At 41.6% G+C, this 23,684-nt stretch overlaps 1 protein-coding gene across 1 annotated transcript in view; it reads right to left on the reverse strand.

The window, feature by feature from the left end:
- Positions 1–21,495, reverse strand: part of LOC136864476 (dolichyl-phosphate beta-glucosyltransferase) — a 333,811-nt gene extending 312,316 nt beyond the window's left edge. Inside the window, exons 1-2 of the mRNA XM_067141499.2 lie at positions 21,271–21,495; positions 20,989–21,175 (exon numbers count right to left, since the gene is read on the reverse strand). Of these exons, the coding sequence (XP_066997600.1) occupies positions 20,989–21,175; positions 21,271–21,348 (265 nt within the window). The 5' untranslated portion in view covers positions 21,349–21,495. The remainder of the gene's footprint in view (positions 1–20,988; positions 21,176–21,270) is intronic.
- Between the last annotated feature and the right edge of the window lie 2,189 nt (positions 21,496–23,684).

Here is a 23,684-nt window from a genome sequence, read left to right on the forward strand (position 1 = left end):
TTTTGAGATATAGATACACTCATTTTAAAAATTCACCCCCCTTTTCACCCTCCCATTAATTGGATTTTCCAAAAACAAAAAAATACGTGTTTCTTTATTTTTAAAAGAGATCAAATGTACCAATTTTCAGGTCTGTAATGTCTTCAGTTTCTGAGATATAAGTACCGGTATCTTCATTAAAGGTATTGAACCCCCTTTTCACCCTTTTTCACCCGTCCTATTGGGATTTTCTGAAAACAAAAAAATACGTGTTCCCTTATTTTTAAAGAAGATTCTATATACCAATTTTTACATTTGTAAACTTAGCGATGGAATATCCAAAAATCCTCTCTTAGCGGGCACCTACATTTCAATATGAATGTATCTGCAAAATTTCATTTCATTATGTCCAGTAGTTTTGGCTTGGCGATGATGAATCTGTCAGTTAGTCAGTCAGTCAGTCAGTCAGGACAAGCTATTGTATATACATAGATTAAACCAACTCCTGCATTTTCCCTGTTTGATTTTGTGTTGACAATTCTGTAGTCGCCTGACCAGAAATCCTGCTCTTCCTGCCAATGTACTTCACTTACATCAACTACATTTAATTTTAGTCTATCCATCTCCCTTTTCAGATTCCCTAACCTACCATAGCAATTCAAACTTCCAACATTCCACGCTCCGACTCGCAGAATGTCAGTATCCATCTTCCCGATGTTTGCCCCCTCTGGTGTAGTCCCCACCCGAAGATCCGAATGGGGGGCTATTTTAGCTCCGGAATATTTTACATGGGAGGAAGCCAGCATCAGTACATCATTCATACAGAGAGAGTTGCATGTCCTCGGGTTGCTTTCAGCCATGTAGCAGTATAAACACAGCTAAGCCATGTTAAATGTTATTACAAGACCAGATCAGCCCATCATCTAGACTGCCGCCCTTGTAACTTCCGAAAGGCCCCTACCCCCATTTCGATGACCCACTCGTTAGTCTGATTTCTCGAGAGATACCATCCGATATAGTTGCACCTATCTGCGTCATTGGACACACAAGCCTCCCCACAGCAGCAAAGTGACATGGTTTACAGGAAAGGACTTCGAACTCATGAATTAGATATCCTGAGACCACCTAGATTCGCTACCGTAAAGCAAAGCTGGTCTGAAAACAGACCGATCTAAAGATAGTTTCATCTGGGAGTTGACTTCCTTCTTACAGAATACTGTTGATCGCAAATGCGAGTTCACTGCATTAGCTTTACTGCATCTTTATTCAGTCTCAGTTACTATATTACCATCAAGGGAGAACACACATCCTAAATACTTGAAATTATCTACACTGTTAAAATTTGAATGAGGGTTCCACCTATTCAATACTAAATACTTGTCGTACAAGATATTAGTTTACAACATGTTATTTATTCCTAGTACCGGTTTCGACGTGTAAGAGTGTCATCTTCAGCTCTAAATTGTAAACTGGGCGAGTAACATATAATGTTACTATAAACAATATATACGTAAAATATGATATAAAATACATATAGTGACAATTTCACACATAAAAATGAAAAGTAGGTAAAATATATGGTGGTATGTTGCAAAGCATTACAGGCGTTATAGTCTATGGTTGTTAAACTGTTGATGTTAAACATTCAATGTTGGATTGAAGATATGTGAGTTTAAAATCTTGATGTACACATTAAAATGCCGAAGTAAAATTGAAGTCCACTCCTCTGTTGATATCGGTGGAGATATAGGTCAAAGTCCAGTAGTCTATATGATTAACAAGGTCTTCTGATAATTATATGTTATAGCTGGCACTTAATAAGTGGCGCAATACGTAAAAGATGGAGACATTCACTGTTGGATGTGACGAATAAACGTGGAGCAGACGTAGGGAACGACCATCACCTTACGATTGCTGATATTAGATTGAAGGTGGCAGCACCAGTAAAACAGGCAGCAGTACGAATGAAACGTTTCAACTCCGGAAAATTTGGAAAACTTGAAGTGCAAAATGAATTTAAGATACATTTGAAGAACAGGTTTGAAGCCCGCGCTGAACAACCAGATGAAGATGTAAATACTACATGGAACACAGTCAAGGAACTCTTCAATGACACATGTGAAGAGATAGTGGGCTACAGAGAACCAGGAAGGAAAGAATGGATATCAGATGACACTTGGGAATCAATCCAAAAGCGAAGAGAGTGCAAGGCACTTGTCAACTCCAGTAGAACAAGAAACCAGAAAAAAGTAACAATGGAAAAATACAGGGAGGCCAACAAGGAGGTTAAGAAGAAAGTGAGGAGAGATAAACAAGTGTTTACAGACCAACTGGCAACACAAGCAGAAGAAGCACCAAGAGTAGGCAACAGCAAAGAAGTATATGCCGTTACGAGAAAGCTTTCTAGGAGGAACTTTTTCAGGGCAGAAACCAGTCAGAGATGCAAACGGAGTAGCCTTGACATCTGAGACACAACAATTGGAAAGATCGAGACATCACTTCATGGAAGTACTCAACAATCTTGGTGAGGAATCGAGAACTGAAGAAGTTGAAATCATTTTGGAGGATCCAGACATCACTAAGTTTTACATCTCGATAGAACCACCAACACAACAAGAGATTGCACAAGCAGTGAAACAAATGAAGAGTGGCAAAGCACCAAGAGTAGATAACATTATTCCAGAAGCCCTAAAGGTAGATCCAGATTTAACAGCGGAAATCATGGAGCCACTTTTAACACTAATATGGAATGAAGAACACCTTCTTGAGGAGTGGAAGAAGGGTTTCCTCCTCAAGATACTGAAGAAGGGTGACCTCTCAGATTGCAATAACTGGAGGGGAATAACATTGCTCTCGTATGGGGGAAAAGTAATGTCAAGAGTCATACTGAACAGAATAAGCATAGCCGTTGACAGGAGACTACGTCAAGAACAGGCAGGTTTCAGAGAAGGTCGGTCTACTGTGGATCAGATTAACACTCTAAGGATAATCATTGAACAATTTGCTGAGTTTATCAGACATCTCTGTATATACTCTTCATTGATTTTGAGAACGCCGTTGACTCTGTCAACCGGAGAAAAATGTGGAATGCTATGGAAAAGTTCGGAATTCCATAGAAGATAGTCCGTCTTACACAGGCAATGTATGATGGATAAACTTGTCAAGTAGAACATAAAGGGAAGCTGTCTGAACCTTTTGCTGTAAAATCTGGAGTAAGACAAGGATGTCTACTGTCGCCAATCTTGTTTATCATGACACTGGATTGTATGCTGAGAGAGGCAACGAACAGAAAGCGTGGCATTCAGTGGGGATTAAATAACCGATTGGAAGAACTGGATTGTGAGCATGATCTCTGTCTTCTTGCAGAATGTTTTCAGGACATGGAAATCAAACTGAATGACTTAAAAATAGAAGCTAAAGAAGTAGGCTTAAAGATTAATAACAAAAAGACTAAAGAAATGCGCATAAATCATCGTAACAATTGTAGCTTGACTCTAGATGGAATGGATATAGAAAGGATAGAGGAATTTTGCTACTTAGAAAGCATGGTAAGCCAGGATGGAGGTGCTTTTAGAGATGTGGTGAGTCGTATAAATAAAGCCAAAGGAGCTTTTGCACAGTTACGACCAATATGGAGATCCCCTCACATTCGTATAAAAATGAAGATAAGGATATACAACTCAAATGTTAAATCTGTGTTACTGTATGGAAGTGAGATCTGGAAAGTGACCAAAGACATTACCACAAGGTTACAGACTTTTATAAATCGGTGTTTGAGGTACATTATGAGAATATGGTGGCCGAAGACCATCTCAAACAAAGACCTTTGGGAGTAATAAGTAATAAGTGGTGGGTTGAATATGGTTTTGTTAGCCTAAAACTGTCTTAGTTCAATGTGGATACTGAAGCCTTGTTCAGCATGCCTGATGTTTGTTATGTGAAAGGAGATGTGGACTGGTCAGATCCGCGTTACTGGAACCACATGGTGTGGCAGCTGATTAATACTTTGCGTTCTGAGGGAAGAAGTATCAGTGGTAACAAGTGATGAATTCAAGAAAGCGTTTGCAGTCATTTACTGTGAGCGAGAAAATGAGAAGCTGAAAATATCGGAAATCGTGCTGCCGGCAGAAAATATTATATTGATGAATCATGTATTCACGATTAGAGGAAGAGGAAAATGTTATTAAAAGGTAACAATGATTGTAAAGCTTTCCAAGGGCAGAGTACATGGTTTCCTGAAATTGAAGAATGGCTTCATAAATATGTGGCCAAAAGACATGAAATAGGTTATGGTGTATTGACTGAAATTTGTCACCTAAAATCATTAGAGATCACAAAGGAACTTAAAAAGGTTTTTTTGTTTTATGTCGCACCGACACAGATAGGTCTCATGGCAACGATGGGATAGGAAAGGCCTAGGAATGGGAAGGAAGCAGCCATGTGAAAAACCAACTTCAGGGCTGCCGACAGTGGGGTTCAAACCCACTATCTCCCGGGTCCAAGCTCACAGCTGCGCGCTTCTAACCGCACGGCCAACTCGCTTGGTAAGAAGGGATCTACTGCAAACTGTGGGTGGATACGGAACTTTTATCGAAGAAACGGATTGTGTATGTGAAGACATACATCTATTTCTAGTCTCCCTGTTGCCAACGAAATGCAATGCTGCATGGATTGTTATGCATGTTAGCTGATGAAACCAAACTTCCTCCGTATGTGGTTCTGAAAAGAAAACCACTTCCAAAAGAAAATTTGCCATCTGGTATTTTCGTTAGAACCCAGTCACGGACAGTGAGCTAATTGAGGACTGGGTGAAATGTGTTTCGTGAAGTCGCCTGGGAGCTTTATTGCAGAAGAGCATGCTTGCGCCCAACAGTTATTGCGGCCATACTACAAATACTGTAAAGCAATTGATAAGTGACGGAAAATCTGATCTGGCAATAATTTCGGTTGGTTGTGTGAACTGGCCTTTCAAAGCTGCACTTAAACAGCTCTACACCAAATGAATGATGTCTGCCGGTGATCAAGCACTGACACCAACTAGACGAGTGAAACAACCCGAAGTGGAACCTCTATGCAAATGGACAAAGACTGCATGTGATCGCATCTCCTATGACTTGGTAAGGAAAAGTTTCAAGAAATGTTGAATTTGAAATTCTATGGTTGGTAGTGAGGATGACTATGTATGGAAAGGTGACAGCGATCAAAGTTCCGATGGTGGTAGTTCTGATGATGTGGAATCGTGACTGATTTGTACATTCAACTAGTTTTATTCCTCTTTGTGGTGTTTTTAGTGTTTTTATTACTTGTACAGTGTTTTAAATTAGTAATTTTGTGACACATTTGCAGAAATTTAAAAAGTTTGGTAGGTAAACATGTGATCCTTTTATTTTTTCCAAATTTTGTCATTAGAAATTCAGGTGCGCTGGTCTTATTTGCTGTCAGGTGGTATTCGGTATTATGTTATGTTTTTCCCCAAATGTTCATGATTTTGATTATACCAGTTCCAGAATCACCAGTTTTATCTTACATTTCAGTAATAATATCGCCGAGCGGAGCAGCTATGTTTGTTAACAAGCTACAACTATAAAGCCAAGATCTGCATTAGGCACGTGAGAGGGTTTGAACCCCATTGTCAGCTCCCTGAGAGTGGATTTCTGTGGTTTCCCATTTTAATTTCCAACCAAATCCCAAGACAGTTCCTATTCATAGGCCACGGCTCATTCCTTCCACTTCCTCACCCAGTTAAATTCACCATCACTCATTTCATCTTCATTATTTTGTCAACTGAAATCGGCATTAGGAAGGGCAATCAGCCATAAAAACATGCCGTAAAATATCATCTCACCTCATCCCACACCCCGTACCAGGAAACGGGGCTAAGGGGTAGATACACACATTCCAGTAATAGTATCAGTAAAAAGGTATCTGTTAAAGTGCTTCTTTCATAAAATAAGCTAGCCCAGAAGGTTTGCCTGATCTTCAAAACATGGCAGTCTAAATATGCTCTCCTGGCATTTGGCAGTGCAGAGACCTGCATTGTCAGGCAGATACTACTGCCGAGTACATGGCACTCCCACCCGACGGGCTGGGGATATCATGTAGGCTTTTGAGCATAGTTGCACACATAAGAGGCCCCTCCCCTAGCAGCACGCACATCAAAATTTTGATCTGGTCTACAAGCAACTCTCAATATGATGGAAAAAAACCTTTTAGTTGCCTTCTACAACAGGCAGGGGTTACCTGTGGATGTATTAAAACCCTCATGTCCACAAGGGGTACAATTCATGGTCCCATAACCACAATCCATATCTGCGCCTAGGTCACCCCTTACGACAGGCAGGGGATACCATGGGTGTATACTTCGTCTGTATCCCCCATCCACTGGGGGGTCAACACACAATGTATCGATTTCATGGACCCCATGATCCACCAAACACAGAATATGCCTAGTAAGCAAGGAGACTCTCATGCATAATTTCTGCAAGATTCTGGGATATTGTCAACTAAAGGCCCTGCAGTCAATCACTCCTGTCCTCAGCTTGGCGTGCTAAAAGCAGAGGTGGGCCCATTGATTACCATCAGGGAGAAGTCACCAGTAACCACTGGGCCCTATTTCATAAAAATTACCATTTCACATGTGACAGGAAATTGTCAGACAGGTTTACATACTAACGATTTTATGTTTCATAAAACCTTAAGTTCACAAAATTGTCATGACAACTTCGTAGACTTTTACGACAATTTTACAAATGTCTGTTTCATAAAAATTTTGAACTGAGATATAAAAAGTTTACAAATTTGTTTAATTGTAAGTTCATACAGTGTTATGAAACAGATACATCCCATTTTTTTTTTTTTTTTTTACATATTTACAAATTCGTAGAACTGTCATTGCAGAGGTGACAGGTAATTGATGATGATGATGCTTGTTATTTAAAGGGGCCTAACATGTAAGGTCATCGGCCCCTAATGGTACGAAATGGATGATATGAGAAGATAATTAAAATATTAAAATGTATCCACTGACTAGAGTTTAAAATAAATGGTGATGAAAAATGATTAAGAGATTAAAACAATCAGTGGATCTAATTCACAATGCCTTATTTTCTAATAAAAGCATAGAAAATAGAGGTGAGACTGGAATAAGGCATTGCCCTGGAAATACAGATATATATAATTCATGTTAGAAGTTAAAATAACACATTAAAATACGCAAACATCGTGCTCGATAGCTGCAGTCGCTTAAGTGCGGCCAGTATGCAGTATTCGGGAGATAGTGGGTTCGAATCCCACTGTCAGCAGCCCTGAAGATGGTTTTCCGTGGTTTCTCATTTTCACACCAGGAAAATGCTGGGGCTGTACCATAATTAAAGCCACGACCACCTACTTCCCAGTCCCAGCCGTTTCCTGTCCCATCATCGTCATAAGACCTATCTGTGTCGGTGCGATGTAAAGCCAATAGCAAAAAATAATAATAATAATAAATTGCAAACACGAACTAAAATAGAGTCAAAGGGATGAAAGTGCAGTTAACACAAGTACACTAAGACAAAGTACATTATTAAACGCTATATTAAAGACCATTATCCCTCATAAAACGGATGACGAGGTCTGCAGACTGCTCGTCATCTTGCAGGATGAGAGAGATGGTACTCAGGAGTGTTAGCCTACGGCGCAGATCGACCAGGTCCACGCACTCTGTATGGATGTGTACCACGGTAAGATGATCGCCGCAAGTACACACCGGAGGGTTCTCCTTTCAATAGATGGGAGTGCGTTAGTATACCGTGGCCGATCCAAAGACAACATAATACCACTGCTTCCCTCCGAGAAGACCGAAGGGAAGTCCTCCGTACCTTCGTTGTACATTTTATCGCTCTCAGCTTATTTGGATAGGACATAACCAGATGTCTCAGCTGAGAGTGAATATCACTTGCTGGAACCTTGTAAGGCAACGGAGGCAGTGTTACTGCTTCCTTGGCAGCCTTATCTGCTAACTCGCTTCCCTCTACACCCATGTGGCTTGGGAGCCATATAAGCGTGATTCTGGTGCCGGCATCCGAACACCCGGCCAGCAGGTCCTGGATCCGCTGCACCAGAGGGTGCTGAGGGAAACAGGTATCAATAGACTGTAGCGAGCTCAAGGAGTCAGTACACAGAAGAAAGTGTAGGTGTTCATCGGACAGTGCGTACTGCAGAGCTTCACAGATAGCATAGAGCTCTGCTGTGTACATACTACAGGTTTCTGGGAGAGCAAAAAGAAAATTATCTGTGTCGACAACAAATGCACAGCCCACTTTCGTTTCTGTTCTTGAGCCATCAGTGTAAATGACTGAAACTGGATACTGGCCATCAACGGACAGGAAGAGCTTCTGATAAATCGAAGGGTCCATGTTTTCCTTTGGGCCAGCGTGCAGATCCAGAATTATTTCAGTTCGTCGTACTACCCACGGAGGTACCCCACTTGGTTGTCTGACAAGGCAAGGAACCGAAGGTAAGTGAAACAATCTGTGACTGCTATCCCCAAGCGTATTCCAACTGGCCGCGTTGCTCGAGGACAAGCAGCGTACAGCCGATGGTGTCCAATGTTGAATACGCAAGGATAGCTTGGGTGAAGTGGTATCTTGATTTATTAGTTTATTAGTTTCTCATTTTAATGAAGTGTTCCTAGTCATTATAATGGATTTTAACATGAACTGTATATTTTAACATGTGATTTTAATATGTACTATATATTTTAAAGTGTTTATGTACCTGTACTTTTAAAATAAGTTATTCCACACAAATTTTAGGCTTAAAAGATACACGCACACTCATTTTCAGATTGTACATATTGTACCGGTTACGACCTGTACATAAGTATTTTTTGAGCATAAGTTACGTTTATTTACCACGCGTAATGTTCCGAGCGCGCCTGGTTTGTTTACCAGCAGCGAGGACCAGCTAGCGAGTGTATGACGACTGTGAGCTGTGACGTAGCCACAGGGGCTAGCTAGACCGCCCGCTCGTCTCAACACGTGTTACCAGCCTTGACTGGTATTTTCTGGATTCCACGTCACTTGTTCTAGAGTGTTCGATGGAGAAAATTTTGAAATTTCTATAATAATGATGCTAGCGAATCGAGCGATATGTCAGCTTGTTTGGGATCACCTAAACGTCCCAATGCTCGAGTTTCAAGCAAATCCATCGAGGGATTCGGGAGATATTCAATCAAACCGTATTATGACGTAGACATCCCGGATTGAATAAAAGGAGGACCTACTGTAGCCTATTCACACAGTCTCAGCTGAGTAGTCAGCGGGGACACTCTTGCTGCTACTATCATCGTGGAACTCTGTCATTATACAAGTGTGGGAAGACGATTCTTCCAAGTACTATAAGTGGACTCATAAGACTTCGAGTGTTGTAGAAAATTTTCTAAGTCTTCGTAAATGAACTTAGAATATTTACAAGTGTTAATTAAATGGACTTGTATTATTTACGTGCCTTCGAGACTGAAACTTTTCTTTACGTGTCTTCGAAGCTGGAATTTTTCTAAGTGTTCGTGAAATGGACTTGTATTATTTACATGGGTTCGAGACCAGAATTCTTCTAAGTGTTCATTGAATGGACTTGTATTATTTACGTGTCTTCGAAGCTGGAATTTTCCTAAGTGTTCGTGAAGCGGACTTGTATTATTTACATGGGTTCGAGACCAAAATTCTTCTAAGTGTTAATTAAATGGACTTGTATTATTTACGTGCCTTCGAGACTGAAACTTTTCTAAGTGTTCACTAAATGGACTTGTATTATTTACGCGTCTTCGAAGCTGGAATTTTTCTAAGTGTTCACTGAATGGACTTGTATTATTTTCATGTGTTCGAGACCAGAACTTTTTAAAGTGTTCATTGAATGGACTTGTATTATTTACGAGTATTCGAGATTGGAATTTTTCTAAGTGTTCGTGAAAGGGACTTGTATTATTTACGTGGAATATTTGCGACTGTTGAGGATCTCATCCTTCTAATAGACAGTGACTGATTAACATTGCTAGTGATGAACTTTAACTTTCCAACGGCTCTAAACAAAATTAGGATTTCACTTGCATTTACTCAAAGACTTGTACATTTGCCAGTGTTGGTTTAAAAGACTTATAAATTTCGTCAGTGAATTTATTTATGTGGAAGGACTTTTGTTTCCGTCAGTGGTCACTCAAAGACTTTATGAATTTCACCAGTGATTAACTTTAAATATATTCAAACTTCCAAGTGAATGGACTTGTGCTTTCATTCGAGTTTAGGCAAAGACTTGCACCTTCGCCAGTAATGAACTTTGAGTTTAACTATAACTTCACAAGAAGGGACTTGTATTTTCGTTGCCAAAGTTTATACAGGTAAGGGGACTTTCCTAGTGATGAACTCTAAAATTATTAATACCACTCATATCGTTTTAGGAGTGTTGGAAGTCTTGACGTACGATTATCAAGAACTCTGCTTATAAGTTGATCATCCAAGGTTTTCACGGACTCAGTGCTACTAGTGACCTTGGGAACATCAATCCTCTCAGTCTCATTGCCTCATCGCCTGGATCACCGGGGTTCGACCCGGGCCTCAGAGTTCGAGACATCTCTACTTGCCGTCAATCCAGACAGTCCAGCTGCCTCTGTCTGGAGTATCTGGAGTCCCTGGAATCCCTGGAGTCTTTTGGAACGTGCTTCAACCAGCTTGGCTTGGTGAGCTGGAGAACCCGAGCCATACTATTGGAATACGAGGAAGACAATCCATTTCTACTTAGAGGTGATGTGCCAATTCATGACTTATTTGAATAAACTCGTGTCCAATCAGAGTCAAAGTTTTTCTGTAGATAGGACCTACCTCCTGTACCGAGCCCTAGCTACAATTAATCCAGTTTTTCGCCCCGAGAACTATAGTCATGCTACTTTAACATTTAATCTGAGAGTCGGGCTCTTTTACCGGTACAATATAGCCAGCTTTTACTATAAAACATGCCCAATTTGAACCTTGGACACATTCCATTATTATGACTTTTCTACTAGGCAAGGCATATTAACCAACTTTGACTTATGTAAAGGTACTAATGTACAGCTGAATATGTATTGATAAGGTGGAACCTTTCTTATCTATAATCTACGATAATTTACTATCAAAAAGGAGCCCAATAAATCGGTAAGTGTCAACTACGGGAATAGCGACATTTCCTAAATAAAGTTCAGAATGAGGGTGAAGAGTACGCTGCCGACAAAAGTGGACAACAGAGGTCTTTGCGGTGGAAAACCAAAAGCCATGTTCTAAGGTCCACTGCTCCATTCTCCTAACAGCTTGCTGTAATTGTCGCTCTGCGACTGCCATATTACGCAAGCTATAGCGCAAAGCACAATCGTCCACATATAGCGACGGTATTACTGCTGAACCAGCAGCAGCAACAATACTGTTTATGGCAATCGCGAACAGAATGCCACTAAGAACCGATCCCTGTGGGACTCCATTTTCTTGGTAGTGGTATTGTGAATATGCCCTCCCTACTTGGACACGGAACAGACGGAGGGACAAAAAATTCAAAATAAATAAACGGCAAGTGACCTCGGAATCTCCGCTGATGCAGGACTGAAAGGATATCATGTTGACACGTGGTGTCATAGGCTTTGTCTCAGTCGAAGAAAACAGCTACCAAATGCTGTTTGCGGAGAAATGCATCCTGGATAGAGCTCTCCAGGCGTACCAAGTGGTCAGTAGTCGAGAGGCTCGAAAACCACACTGGTACTCGGACAAGAGTCCTTGTTTCTCCAAACACCACACAAGTCAACGATTTACCATCTTCTCAAATAGCTTACACAGGCAGTTTGTACAGGGGCGGTCGTACCTTATGTGCTGAAGTGCTGCAGCACATTGCCTATTGAAAAAATAAATTAGTTTAAAAATATTATCTACAATCAAATACAGTGCATTGAAAAAGACGTCAGCCAAAGAACAGGAAGTTATTCAACTCCCCTCACAATCAGGTAACTACTGGTGCGCTCCACGCCGGGTGCTGTGCGATCACAGCTCAGTAAGAATTTCTAAGCTTTTAGCCAGAAACCAGGAACTCTGCCTTTTGCGCATGCATGCCGAACTTTTCCGATACAAAGAGAATGTGTTCCGATAGGCTGTGGAAACAACAGCCAAGACATCACTTCACAGCGATTCTTCGTTCGACCACAGAGAGGCAGCACTAGCACTAGTCACACTTGCATTACAACCGTTATGAGAACGTGGCAGCTAGCACCCTCTTGATTCAGTGGTAGTATTTAAGAGAGGATCGCCCAAAGCAAACGGGAAACAAAATACTGTACAGCTGTTCCCGCCAGGTCTTTTAATACCAAAGAGGATAGAATACTACTAACTTGCCTACTCCATAGCCACATTTGTAAATCGATGAAATATAAAAATTGTACTTTTTATGTTGTCAAAATAAGGACATGATACTGTGATTTTCTTTCATTTAAAATGTCTAGTTTATAAATTTCAGTATAAAAACATAACATGTAATTTTGCATTACGACGTTGCTAGGTTTTATTTCAATAACGTTGGTAACATTAGTAAGTTCTGTTTTTGCGCGCTCACACCAAGTGTTTGAGTTCGCGAATATTTTGCCATTTCAGGTGCTATTGTGTGTTTAATTATAGTTTTTATGAGGAATGTGTATATGTGTTGGGGTTGTTTGCGTGTTTGTTCGGTGTGGAAAACGCAGTGGGGAGCCTCTTGAAAACCACATACTGGTACGTTTCTAAATATTTTAATTTTTTGGAGTGGGGATGGGTTACAGCACACAACTGATTTTCTGTACCAGCCACCACTGAGTTTGTAAGACAAATACGTCTGTAACTTCCTGCACACTTAGGATTTTTGTCAGGCTTGAGGCTTCAGTTGAACACACAAAGGAGATATAGTAGACTATCCTCACTAAGGTGTTTCAACATCTGGTTATGGATATTGTCTTGTCCAGGAGACGTGTCCTTGCAAAGCACTACGGCGCTGCGGAGTTCCCACTCTGTAAAGGGCACGTTGTAGTCCTCTGAAGCTTGAGTGGCAAAACTAAGGTGATGACGTTCTGCCTCCCGCTTCAGAGCGAGGAAATCACGATGGTAATTCCTGGAGCCAGATACATCCGCGAAATGACTAGCTAGATGGTTAGCAATCGAGAGTGGTTCCATGACGATACTGCCTGCAATGGAAATTCCCCGTACAGAAGATGATCCTTGGATACCCAAAATATGTCGAAGTTTAGTCCACACTTGATATGATGGAGTATGTGACGTCATAGATGACACATATCTCTCCCACAAAGCTTTCTTACTGCAGCGAATAAGAACTCGCAACTTAGCACGGAGTTCTTTAAATGTTACCAAGTTCACCACAGTAGGCTGCCTACGATAAGGCTTATGAGCACGATGGCATTCTTTGATAACTGCTGCAATTTCAGCATTCCAACAAGGAACAAGTTTTCGGCAAGGAGTCCCTGAGAAGGAGGGAATGGACTCCTCAGCAGCAGCAAGAATAACTTGTATGATGTAAGTTATTTCCTCGCCGATGGTCCACCTGATATCGTCGTTAAAGACAGCTAGTGATGAGTACTTTGGCCAATCAGCATGTTTAAAAATCCATCGAGGAGGAGCCTTGACGGATTTTTGTTTCAACAAAGCAAGGATGATGGGAAAATGGTCAACGTCAGAAAGATCATCGTGTGTATTCCACCAAAACAGAGGAACCAACGTTCGGCTGCATAGACGTACACTAAAGTGAGTTGGTTCCCCTGTGTTCGAAATACATAAATCCAACTCTGATACTAATGTTTCCAGCTCTCTTCCCCCGGGGCAAGGCGTCTCAGAGCCCCATGTGGGGTGATGGGCATAAAAATCGCCCAATAAGAGGAAGGGAGATGGAAGCTGATCTATAAGATCAGTGACAACATTTATGTTAAGAGGCTGGCCTGGTGGAAAATAAACGTTACACGCTGTTGCTATGACAGACAGCGGTACCCGCACTGCAACTGCTTCTGGTGGGATCCTTAGACGAACCTCTTCGCTATAGGTATCAGAATGAACAAAAATATCCGCGCCACCTGACGCCTGGAGAGCATAATATCGTTCTGTCAAGTATAATCTGAAATTTCTCAAGACCGTATGATGACCTGGTCTGAAGTTTGTCTCCTGAATACAAACTATACTGGCTGCGTACCCACTAATGAGCTGACACAGCTCAGCAAGATGCCTGTCATAACCGTTACAATTCCACTGTAACAGTGGCATAGTGTGGACTACAAGAGTGTTAGGTTACAAGCGACGAAATGCTCTTAAACCTAAACACTATCAATATCAACATCCGTAGATGTAGATGACAGCTCGACATCCATCCCGTCATCGACAGTCAGCAGGGTTGACGCACAGAACGCTTTCCAGGGGTGGGAACCGCCCTACAAGGGGAGCGCACAGGTTTTAGAACAGGTGTACCATCCCCTTTGTAGGAGAAGTGCACCTTCATTTCAACGCTTTCCAGGGACGGGAAGCGCCCTACGAGGGGAGCGCGCAGGTTTTAGAGCAGGTGTACCTGCTGGCGCAGACTCATACCTTCTGGATGGAGGGCATGATTTCCCCTTTTTTTCAAGTTTAGATGGGCTGGGAGATAATTTCCCAGCCCTGGTCGATGATGTCGCCTCCGCCGGCGTGGGCACGGCTTTCGCCTACTTCTTAGGGTAGGGGGTGATTTAGCCTTCCTGCCTGCTGTGCCAGCTTAAGACTACCAGCCGGCACAGACTTCTTTGTGGTTGAAGGTTGGGTGGCCCCTACTTTGAGATTTTACGCTTTGCGACTTTGCTCTCAGGAGCAACAATCTCCTTGGGCGCAGCGATCACCAAGGGTAACGATGTTGTAAAAGACAAAACTGGAAGGCTCTGAGCTATCTTGCTGTAGTCTAGTGTACTGGCAGATTCATTCGTGGAATTAAACTTACAGCACGCTTCCTGGTCGGAAAGACCATTCAGGGTCTTGATCTCCTGGATTTTCTTCTCACTCAGATATGTCGGACAGTTCCAATCCAGAGGAGAATGAAGACCAGAGCAGTTAGTGCACCTGTACGGAGTTATGCACTCCTCCGCGCCATGAGCTACTCTTCCACATGTACTACACACAGACTGATTCGAACAACGAGATACCATACCGTATGTCCGAATCTCTGGCATTGATAGCATCGCATAGTAGGCGGGATGTAGGCCTCATATCGCAACGATAAGTTGTTACCTTCACTTTGTCTGGCAACACCGACAATTTGAAAGAGACAATGAAGGCACCAGTGGCAACGTCTTCACCTTTGACTTTGTGCGTAATGCGCCGGACGTGTCACTCCATGGTTCTTCATATCTTCCATCATCTCTTCATCAGTGTTCAAAAGAAGGTCACGGTGAAAGATGACTCCGCAAACCAGATTGACGGGGATTTTGCCAAAGTGGTCGCACTTAAGTAACTGATCAGCTTGCAGTGCTGTACGAGTCTTCAAAAGCAAACTACCGTTGCGCATTTTCTTGAGATCCTCAAGTTCGCTGTAGATGCCTTCAATATGTCTACTAAAAAGGACAGATTTTACCAGCTTAAAATCGTGCCCATCGGTTCTGGTAACAACCAGAAACCTAGGGAGGCTGGATCCCATTCCTTCACGCTGCGCATGTTCCCAGGGAGTTGGACCTCTCAGGGAAGCAAAAGTTAAGGACTTTGGTGGGGTACCACCTTGAGCAGGTCAATGACATTTCGAAGCCATGCCCGAAAATCATCCCCCCGACCCGCAATAGCACGTACCCCATAGCGTGTACAGAGCACTAAATATAGAGAAAAATAAAAAACAATTAATAATAATATGTCCTTCTGGCATTCGGCTGCGCGGGGACCTGTATTGTGAGGCGAATACTACTGCAAGGGTACATGATCCTCCCACCCGCAAGATCCCTCAGTGGTCACAAATGAGGGTTTTCGGGCATAACCGCACACGTAAGAGGCCCATCTCCCAGCAGCAAGCACATCAAAAAAGTTGAATAGACCTACAACTAACACTCAAAAAACAATAAAATATAAAGAGGAGACCATGGCCACATGACCCTTTTAATCGCCTTCTACGACAGGCAGGGATTACCTGTGAATGTATTCAGCCCCTCCCATACACAGGGGGTCCAACACATTGTACCAAACCGCAATCCATGTCCGAGCCTAGGTCGCCCCTTTTAGTCGCATCTTACGACAGGCAGGGAATACCACGGGTGTATTCTACATGTGCGTCCCCCACCCGCAGGGGGTCGACATGTAATCCTATATATGAAATTCCGCAGCCTGTTTCCAGTCATTTGACCAGGTCAGGAATGGAATGAATGAGGCCCCCATCTAGCGGCAAGGATAGGAAGTGTGCCGGCTGCCGAAGCCTGTGGCACTCCTCTGGGGCAATGATAAATGACTGATAGATGAGATGAAATGTTAATGGAGAGTGTTGCTGGAATGAAGCATGACAGAGAAAACCAGAGTACCCGGAGAAAAACCTGTCCTGCCTCTGCTTGGTACAGCACAAATCTCACATGGAGTGACCGGGATTTGAACAACGTTATCCAGCAGTGAGAGGCCGGCGCACTGCCGCCTGAGACACGGAGGCTCCAGGTAATCCTTTATATGTAATCTGTGTGTGTGTACAACCTGTCAGTTCATTTTCATGAATGATTTGTAATTTAAGTTCTCTTGCATACAATGAACTCTAGCAAAAGCAGTAGTAGCAGTAGTTAGAGTGATGGAACTGAAATGAGACTACACCAGTTTATTACACAAAGGATTAAATTTACCTTCCATTTCAGCAACCCTGTGTTGGCAATAAATCATCTGAATACATTATAGATTCTATAGGACAGCATTCGCTGTCACAAACACAGAGAAATTATTCAATCACACTTCAAGAGCATATTCTGTGTGCACTGCACTGCCTGTTGAATAACGTAATGCTAACAAAATTACTTGCCATTCTATCTGGGTGGTAGAAATAAAATGTAGATTAAATTTCAGTCTTGGATTTTACCACTTATTTCTTACGTAATAACAGTTGATCATTTGTGCATCGCATTCAGTGATTGAAGTCGCTCTTCAAAGCCATCAAGAATATAATACAGAAAACTTCAGGTCTGACATAAAATTGTCGCACCTAAGAAAAGTAAGAAACAAGTTCTTTAAGTTTGACAAGTTAAAAAAATATTTGCATGTCACATAAGAGAATTTTTTTTTTCTTTTGCTATGTTTTACGTCGCACCGACACAGATAGGTCTTACGTCCATAAGGGAAACTTGTAACGTTTATGAAACAGAAGATAGTCATGACTACAGCCCAGAAGTTCAGGCACTTATTTTTTGCTACAATAGGCAAGCAAATAAGCACTTAAAATTTAAGAAATAGGCAGTAAAATAATTAAAATAGGCATTTATAAAGACAAAAATGGGCACTAAAATAATAAACATGCTTTAATGTAAGCTACGTAACACACATCTGCATCACATTTTAGTACTTAATCTTATATCCCCCTGAGAGTGGGGATGATAGAATAACGTCAACGGTACCCCCTATCTGTCATAAGAGGAGGAGACTAAAAGAGGGACCGGGGCCTCTCAATTTGGGAGTGTGGGTTGGCGACCACGACTCCCCTACCTGAGTCTGGCATTGCTTCCACTTAGTTGTATCAGGTTCCACGCTGTTATCTTTCCGGTGTGACCTCCGTTGATCAACTCTTGTTCTATTCTGACCCCGAAGGTATTAGATTTGCGAGGCCTACGGAGTCTTTCATTTTCACGCTCTTAGTGGTCCTTACCTTTCTTTGGTCAATACCTTCAGTTTTCAATGTATCGGTTCTCCCTTTTTCCCCCTCTGATTAGTGTTAGGAGAGGATGGTTACCAAGCTGTTCTTCCTCTTAAAACAATAACCACCAGCAACACTTAATTTTACACAGCAAGGATGAAACCTGGCAACCCTCTGGACCATTTCGCTTGTGAAGTTCTCAGTAGAGTTTTGTGTAATATGAAAATGTAATACCGTTTGTGTAAAAGTTTTTTTATCTATTAAGATAAAAATTATTATTTCTTTATTATTAAAAGAGTGCATTGGAATTTTTTTCATTGATTAATTTCAATATGTAAATAACAGCAGAAAATATCCACAACAACTTAAAAAAGACTAAAAGAGTGATTAAACTATCAAATAGACTACGGAATCTAAAATAGGCAAAACAGGCAAAATAATAACTGATCCTACCGTTCCCAAACGTATGGAAACATGTTTGTCTCTCTGTGACACTTCCATATATCCACCCAGATTAAAAAGGCATTTTGCCTAACTTCTGGGCTCTAGTCATGACATACTGAGAAAACTGTGGAATTTGTTGCACCTGTCAAGTTTTATGAAACAGGGCCCAGTAGGTGACAGAGGTGAGGCCAGAATTAGTTGGTTTTTTTCTTTTTTTTTCCTAGTGGCTTTATGTCACACAGACACAGATAGGTCTTATGGCGACGATTGGATAGGAGGCGGCCGTGGCCTTAAGGTACAGCCCCAGCATTTGCCTGGTATGAAAATGGGAAACCACGGAAAGCCATCTTCAGAGATGCCGACAGTGGGATTTGAACCCACTATCTCCCGGATGCAAGCTCACAGCCGCACAGCCAACACACCCCTAAACGCACGGCCATCTTGCCCAATCAGAGTTAGTTTAGATCTCACAGTAACCTTAATACTTTTCCTTGACGGTGGCTTAAAATAGATAGTGAGAAAGAGAGCACGTGTGTGTGTGTGTGTGTGTGTGTGTGTGTGTTTGGGACAATCACACCTCAAAATTCCCCCACCAGGAAACCTATGGCTTGCACGAGGTAGTCCTATTACCAGAAGCTGATACTCATGACAGTATGCCATACCACAGCATGCCTATGGGAGGAGATGAGTAAGGGTTACATGAGATGTTCAGGCCCTGACATCAACAATTACCCAAGGTACCAATCTACATACAATGTTACCTGCAAGTCTGAAAATTCTGCTGCAAAATCTTACAAAATCAAAACTGAGGACAGTAATTTTACAGACCCCAATACTTCTAGTGTTACATGTGTTGCTTTTACCTGATTTCCTATCTCTGTTGTTTTCATTACCATATAATGGACCTGCACCTACTTGTTTTACAATTATGTTACCAGAATATTGCAGATTGGTTTGGAATTATTGATTGTTTCAATAATAAGCAATAATTTCTTATATTTCATTCTTTTAACTATATATGATCCTCTTTCATTACCAAAACCCAGTTTCTTACAACCACCAAATGTAATGGAAATACTGAACATATAAATAGCAAGACATCTCTAGGATCATACTGTGTTCTTCGTTGCGCATGTATTTCACCACAAGCGGAACGAGTTGGCCTTGAGGTTAGGAGAGAGCCGTTGTGAGCTTGGATTTGGGAGATACTGGGTTCGAACCCTACTGTCCGCTGCCCCGAATACGGTTTTTCGTCGTTTCCCGTTTTCACACCAGGCAAATGCTGGGGCTGTACCTTAATTATCGCCATGGACACGTCCTTTCTTCTGCTAGCCTTTTCCTATCCCATTCGTCGCCATACGACCTATCTGTGTTGGCACCACGTAAAGCCAATTGTATTTCACCAAATTAAACAAAGCCATTCTAATGTAACACATCACTTCTTCCCATATTAAATAAACTGACATAACAGGTAGGCAGCAAAAAAATATGATAAGTATATGTATTAAGCCTACTCAAGTAAATTACAAGTGGCTTTACGTCCCACCCATGGTGGGACAGGAAAGAGCTTGGAGTTGGAAGGAAGCAGCCGTTGCATTAATTAACCCGCGAGTGGTCGCTAGCCGAAATGTAATGTAAGTGGTCGCGCGTGAGACTTACTCTCACATTAAAATAAATATGACATTTTTCACAGTTTTGATGATTAGGTGTGCGAGAGAGAGAGAGATGGCGTATAGCTTTTAGCACCGGGAGTGTCCGAGGAGAAGTTCGGCTTGCCAGATGCAGGTCTTTTGATTTGACTCCTGTAGATGACCTGTGCGTCATGATGAGGATGAAATGATGATGAAGACGACACATACACCCAGCCCCCATGTCAGCGAAATTAATCAATTAAGGTTAAATTCCCGACCACGCCGGGAATCGAACCCGGGATTTCTGTGACCAAACGCCAGCACGCTAACCATTTAGCCATGGAGCCGGACATGATTAGCTGTTTATTAAAGACACAAATTACTACTTAACATAACTTAACTACTTAACATATGCAATGTACATAAAAATAACTTCCGTCCTGAAGTTGTAAAAAATAAAATCTCACACATACATTACATCTATTTACGTACAAGGCAAGGTTTCTGAACACAATAACATTTTCAAAAATAAGAAGTGCTCATAATACAAAAACGCGCACAACAGGAGTAAGATCCCCGCTCCACTTCAAAATAACATCAACGTCATTAGTCACGCGATAAGAGAAACACACACGTAATGTGCATGGACACATAGGATCCTTTGTTCTGACTAAGGGAGTGGGTGCTTACCCTTCTAATGTGAATCATTCTACTCACGACAATTATAAACTCAGCTAGAAGAGGGAACATTCACCTCCCTTTAAATCACTGTGAAGTAATATCACAACAAAAAATAATACGAGAGAAAATCTCATATAGCGACCACTCGCGGGTTAAGGTACAGCCCCAGCATATGACTGGTGTGAAAATGGGGAAACCATAGAGAGCCATCTTCAGGGATGCCGACAATGGGGTTCGAACCCATCTCCCGAATGTAAGCTCACAGCTCCGCGCCCCTAACTTGCACGGCCAACTCGCTCGTCTACTGAAGTAAAAAAATTCCAATTCACTCAGTCCCATACACACGCGCAGCATCATACGAATTAAAGTGGGAATGTCATCTGACCATATGATATAGGCTAATACTTACGGCGATGCTCTTCATTAAATGCAGGTATAATAACGCTCAGATGCACATCACGCTCATCACTCCATTGGTCATTTATAGACGGAAACAGGCACCGTTTCTTGGTTCTCGGATCGTAAAAGTGCCTTTCTTCGTCACTGACATAAACTATGGGTACACGAGATGATGTAAGGTACACATACACACAACACTGCAATAAAGATATTAATAAAAATTACAGAGGGAAAATTACGAGGCAGAAAACATGCTGTGAATTAAAACAAAAGAAATCATCACAACTTATACCGTAATAAATAAAAAGAAGAGCCCCAGCATTCCATTACAAAAGAGCTCATATATACTCAAATTAACGTTAGAGAACATTCTGGCAATTATAATATTAAATTCGTCAATATATATAATGACAAATTCCCAACGAACTACGTAAACACACAAGCGTAAGAAAGTTAACTTTAATTAACTTTGAGGTTACGTTTAAACAAGCTAGAATGTAAATAATCAACAACCAATATCTTCTTCTTCGTCTTCTTCTTCTTGATATTTGATTGGGCTCGGTATTCGTCTTGTCTTGACTTGTCTTGCGGATATTTATTTGGGATTCAATAAATTATTCCCCAGTCACGAGACCATTAATATATTACACTTATATCACAAAAGCACACGATTACATCACTAACGTCCTATTTTAACATGATCACACGTAGTTAGATGCACTTAAAGAAGTAATATTATATCAGGTGTAAGTAGGTTCATGGAAGTAGTAAATTCGTTATGAAGCAGAGACACAAATAACGTAGTAAGCTGGAATAGGAGTAACGTATTACACTGTACTTTGATAAGGCCGGTCTCCACTGATTAACATTTAACACCAACATGTTAAATTTAACATGTTACAATTGACATGTATATTGTGATTGTGTCTTCCAATTGACTTTGCATGTTAACTCCGAATGTTGTGGTTAACACTTTTAACATGTTGGCGTGTTTTCCGCTCCAAGTGGAAAACATGTTAAGTCAATTCGTTGTTCGTGAGATTTCGGTACAGCTTCGGCAACTTTCGTGCTGTTTCCATGCCAACAGATAGCACAAACGACGCGACGTGTTTCTCGTTCGCAATCTCTTGGCTTCACTATTTCACGTGAAGTAGGATTTACAACGCTCTGATTGTCTTTGTTCAAATTCAGTACGCGCACGTGTGTCGTTGTCTCTTTGTTCTGCACTAAACAAAAATTTATAGTCGGAAATGGAGTGGAACAAAGACATTACTCTGGATTTGATCAACGATATAATAGAAAGGCCTTGTTTGTGGGATGTTTCATCGAAAGAGTACAGAGACAAAACCAAGAAAGCCGACAGTTTTCAGGAACTGGAGATCATGTACAATTGTTCCCGCGAGTGTATTGAAAAAAAACTAGCGTCCCTCCGCTCCCAGTACAGTAGGGAACTGCAAAAAGTTCAGAAAAGTAGGAAATCGGGGGCTGGAGCGGACGAAGTTTATACTTCAAAGCGTCCGACTCGTTGGCTGAACGGTTAGCGTACTGGCCTTCGGTTCAGAGGGTCCCGGGTTCGATTCCCGGCCGGGTCGGGGATTTTAACCTTAATTGGTTAATTCCAATGGCACGGGGGATGGGTGTATGTGTTGTCTTCATCATCATTTCATCCTCATCACGACGCGCAGGTCACCTACGGGTGTCAAATAGAAAGACCTGCACCTGGCGAGCCGAACCCGTCCTGGGATATCCCGGCACTAAAAGCCATACGACATTTCATACTTCAAAGTGGTTCGCATTTGAAGCAATGAGCAGGATGAGGGGTGGAAATGTGCCTACTAAAACTCGCACCAATCTGCTTTCTCCAGAGGTAAGTTTGATTGCATTTCTAAATCATAATATGAACAAGAAATATCTTGTGTAAAATGTTGCTTGAAATATTTTGTTAGGCTTAATTGCAAGAGCACTGGTATTTAGAAAACTTAATCACTTAACCTAACTTCCATTCTTCTGTCTAGGTACTATTCCTTGTATATAAAAATATAATCTCACTTAACCTAAAATATAATTTAACTTAACCTAACCTAAAGATATGTTGTTTTGCCAAGCTACCATCTCCTGCACTGTTTTGAAGAAAGCTGCAAACTCTTCTTCCACCTCCTTTGCAGAGGAAGTGTTCTTCCTTGGAACCTTTCGGATAAGACCCTTCGCTTCTCTTTCAATTCTCCACGTTCCAGGGATAGCGATACCGGTGTCTGTATCTTCAAAGTCAAATGGCCCTGGTGGAGAATAATAGCTCTTAATGCACTGCTTCGTCTAAGAAAGTTGTGCAGAAGTGTAGGCCTACCTGCCTTAATCACAGAAATTGCAGGCTCCACTCCACCTAACATAGGTTTCCTGAAAAACCTGAACACCGATGAGAGGATTCCGAAGTCATTCTCAACAATATAATGAGCCCTTGAAAGTCTATAATTAAATCTCTTTCTCAAGACACCTTGTGAAATGACCCAGAAATGGCGTCATAATATTCCTTTTCAATGAAAATGCTTCATCTGCAATTACAACGTATGGTAATTTCTGCCTGCTAGGCGTTGGTTTGCCTTCGTGCAATTTTAATCTGTTGTTTTGGAGTGAATCGTATAGGCCTAATGTATGACTCAACTCCCCTCCCTCTAGATTCACTCCCACTTATAAAATTTGGCCACCCTG

Source organism: Anabrus simplex, chromosome 2 (genome assembly GCF_040414725.1).
Source record: "Anabrus simplex isolate iqAnaSimp1 chromosome 2, ASM4041472v1, whole genome shotgun sequence".
Classification (NCBI taxonomy): Eukaryota; Metazoa; Arthropoda; class Insecta; order Orthoptera; family Tettigoniidae; genus Anabrus; species Anabrus simplex.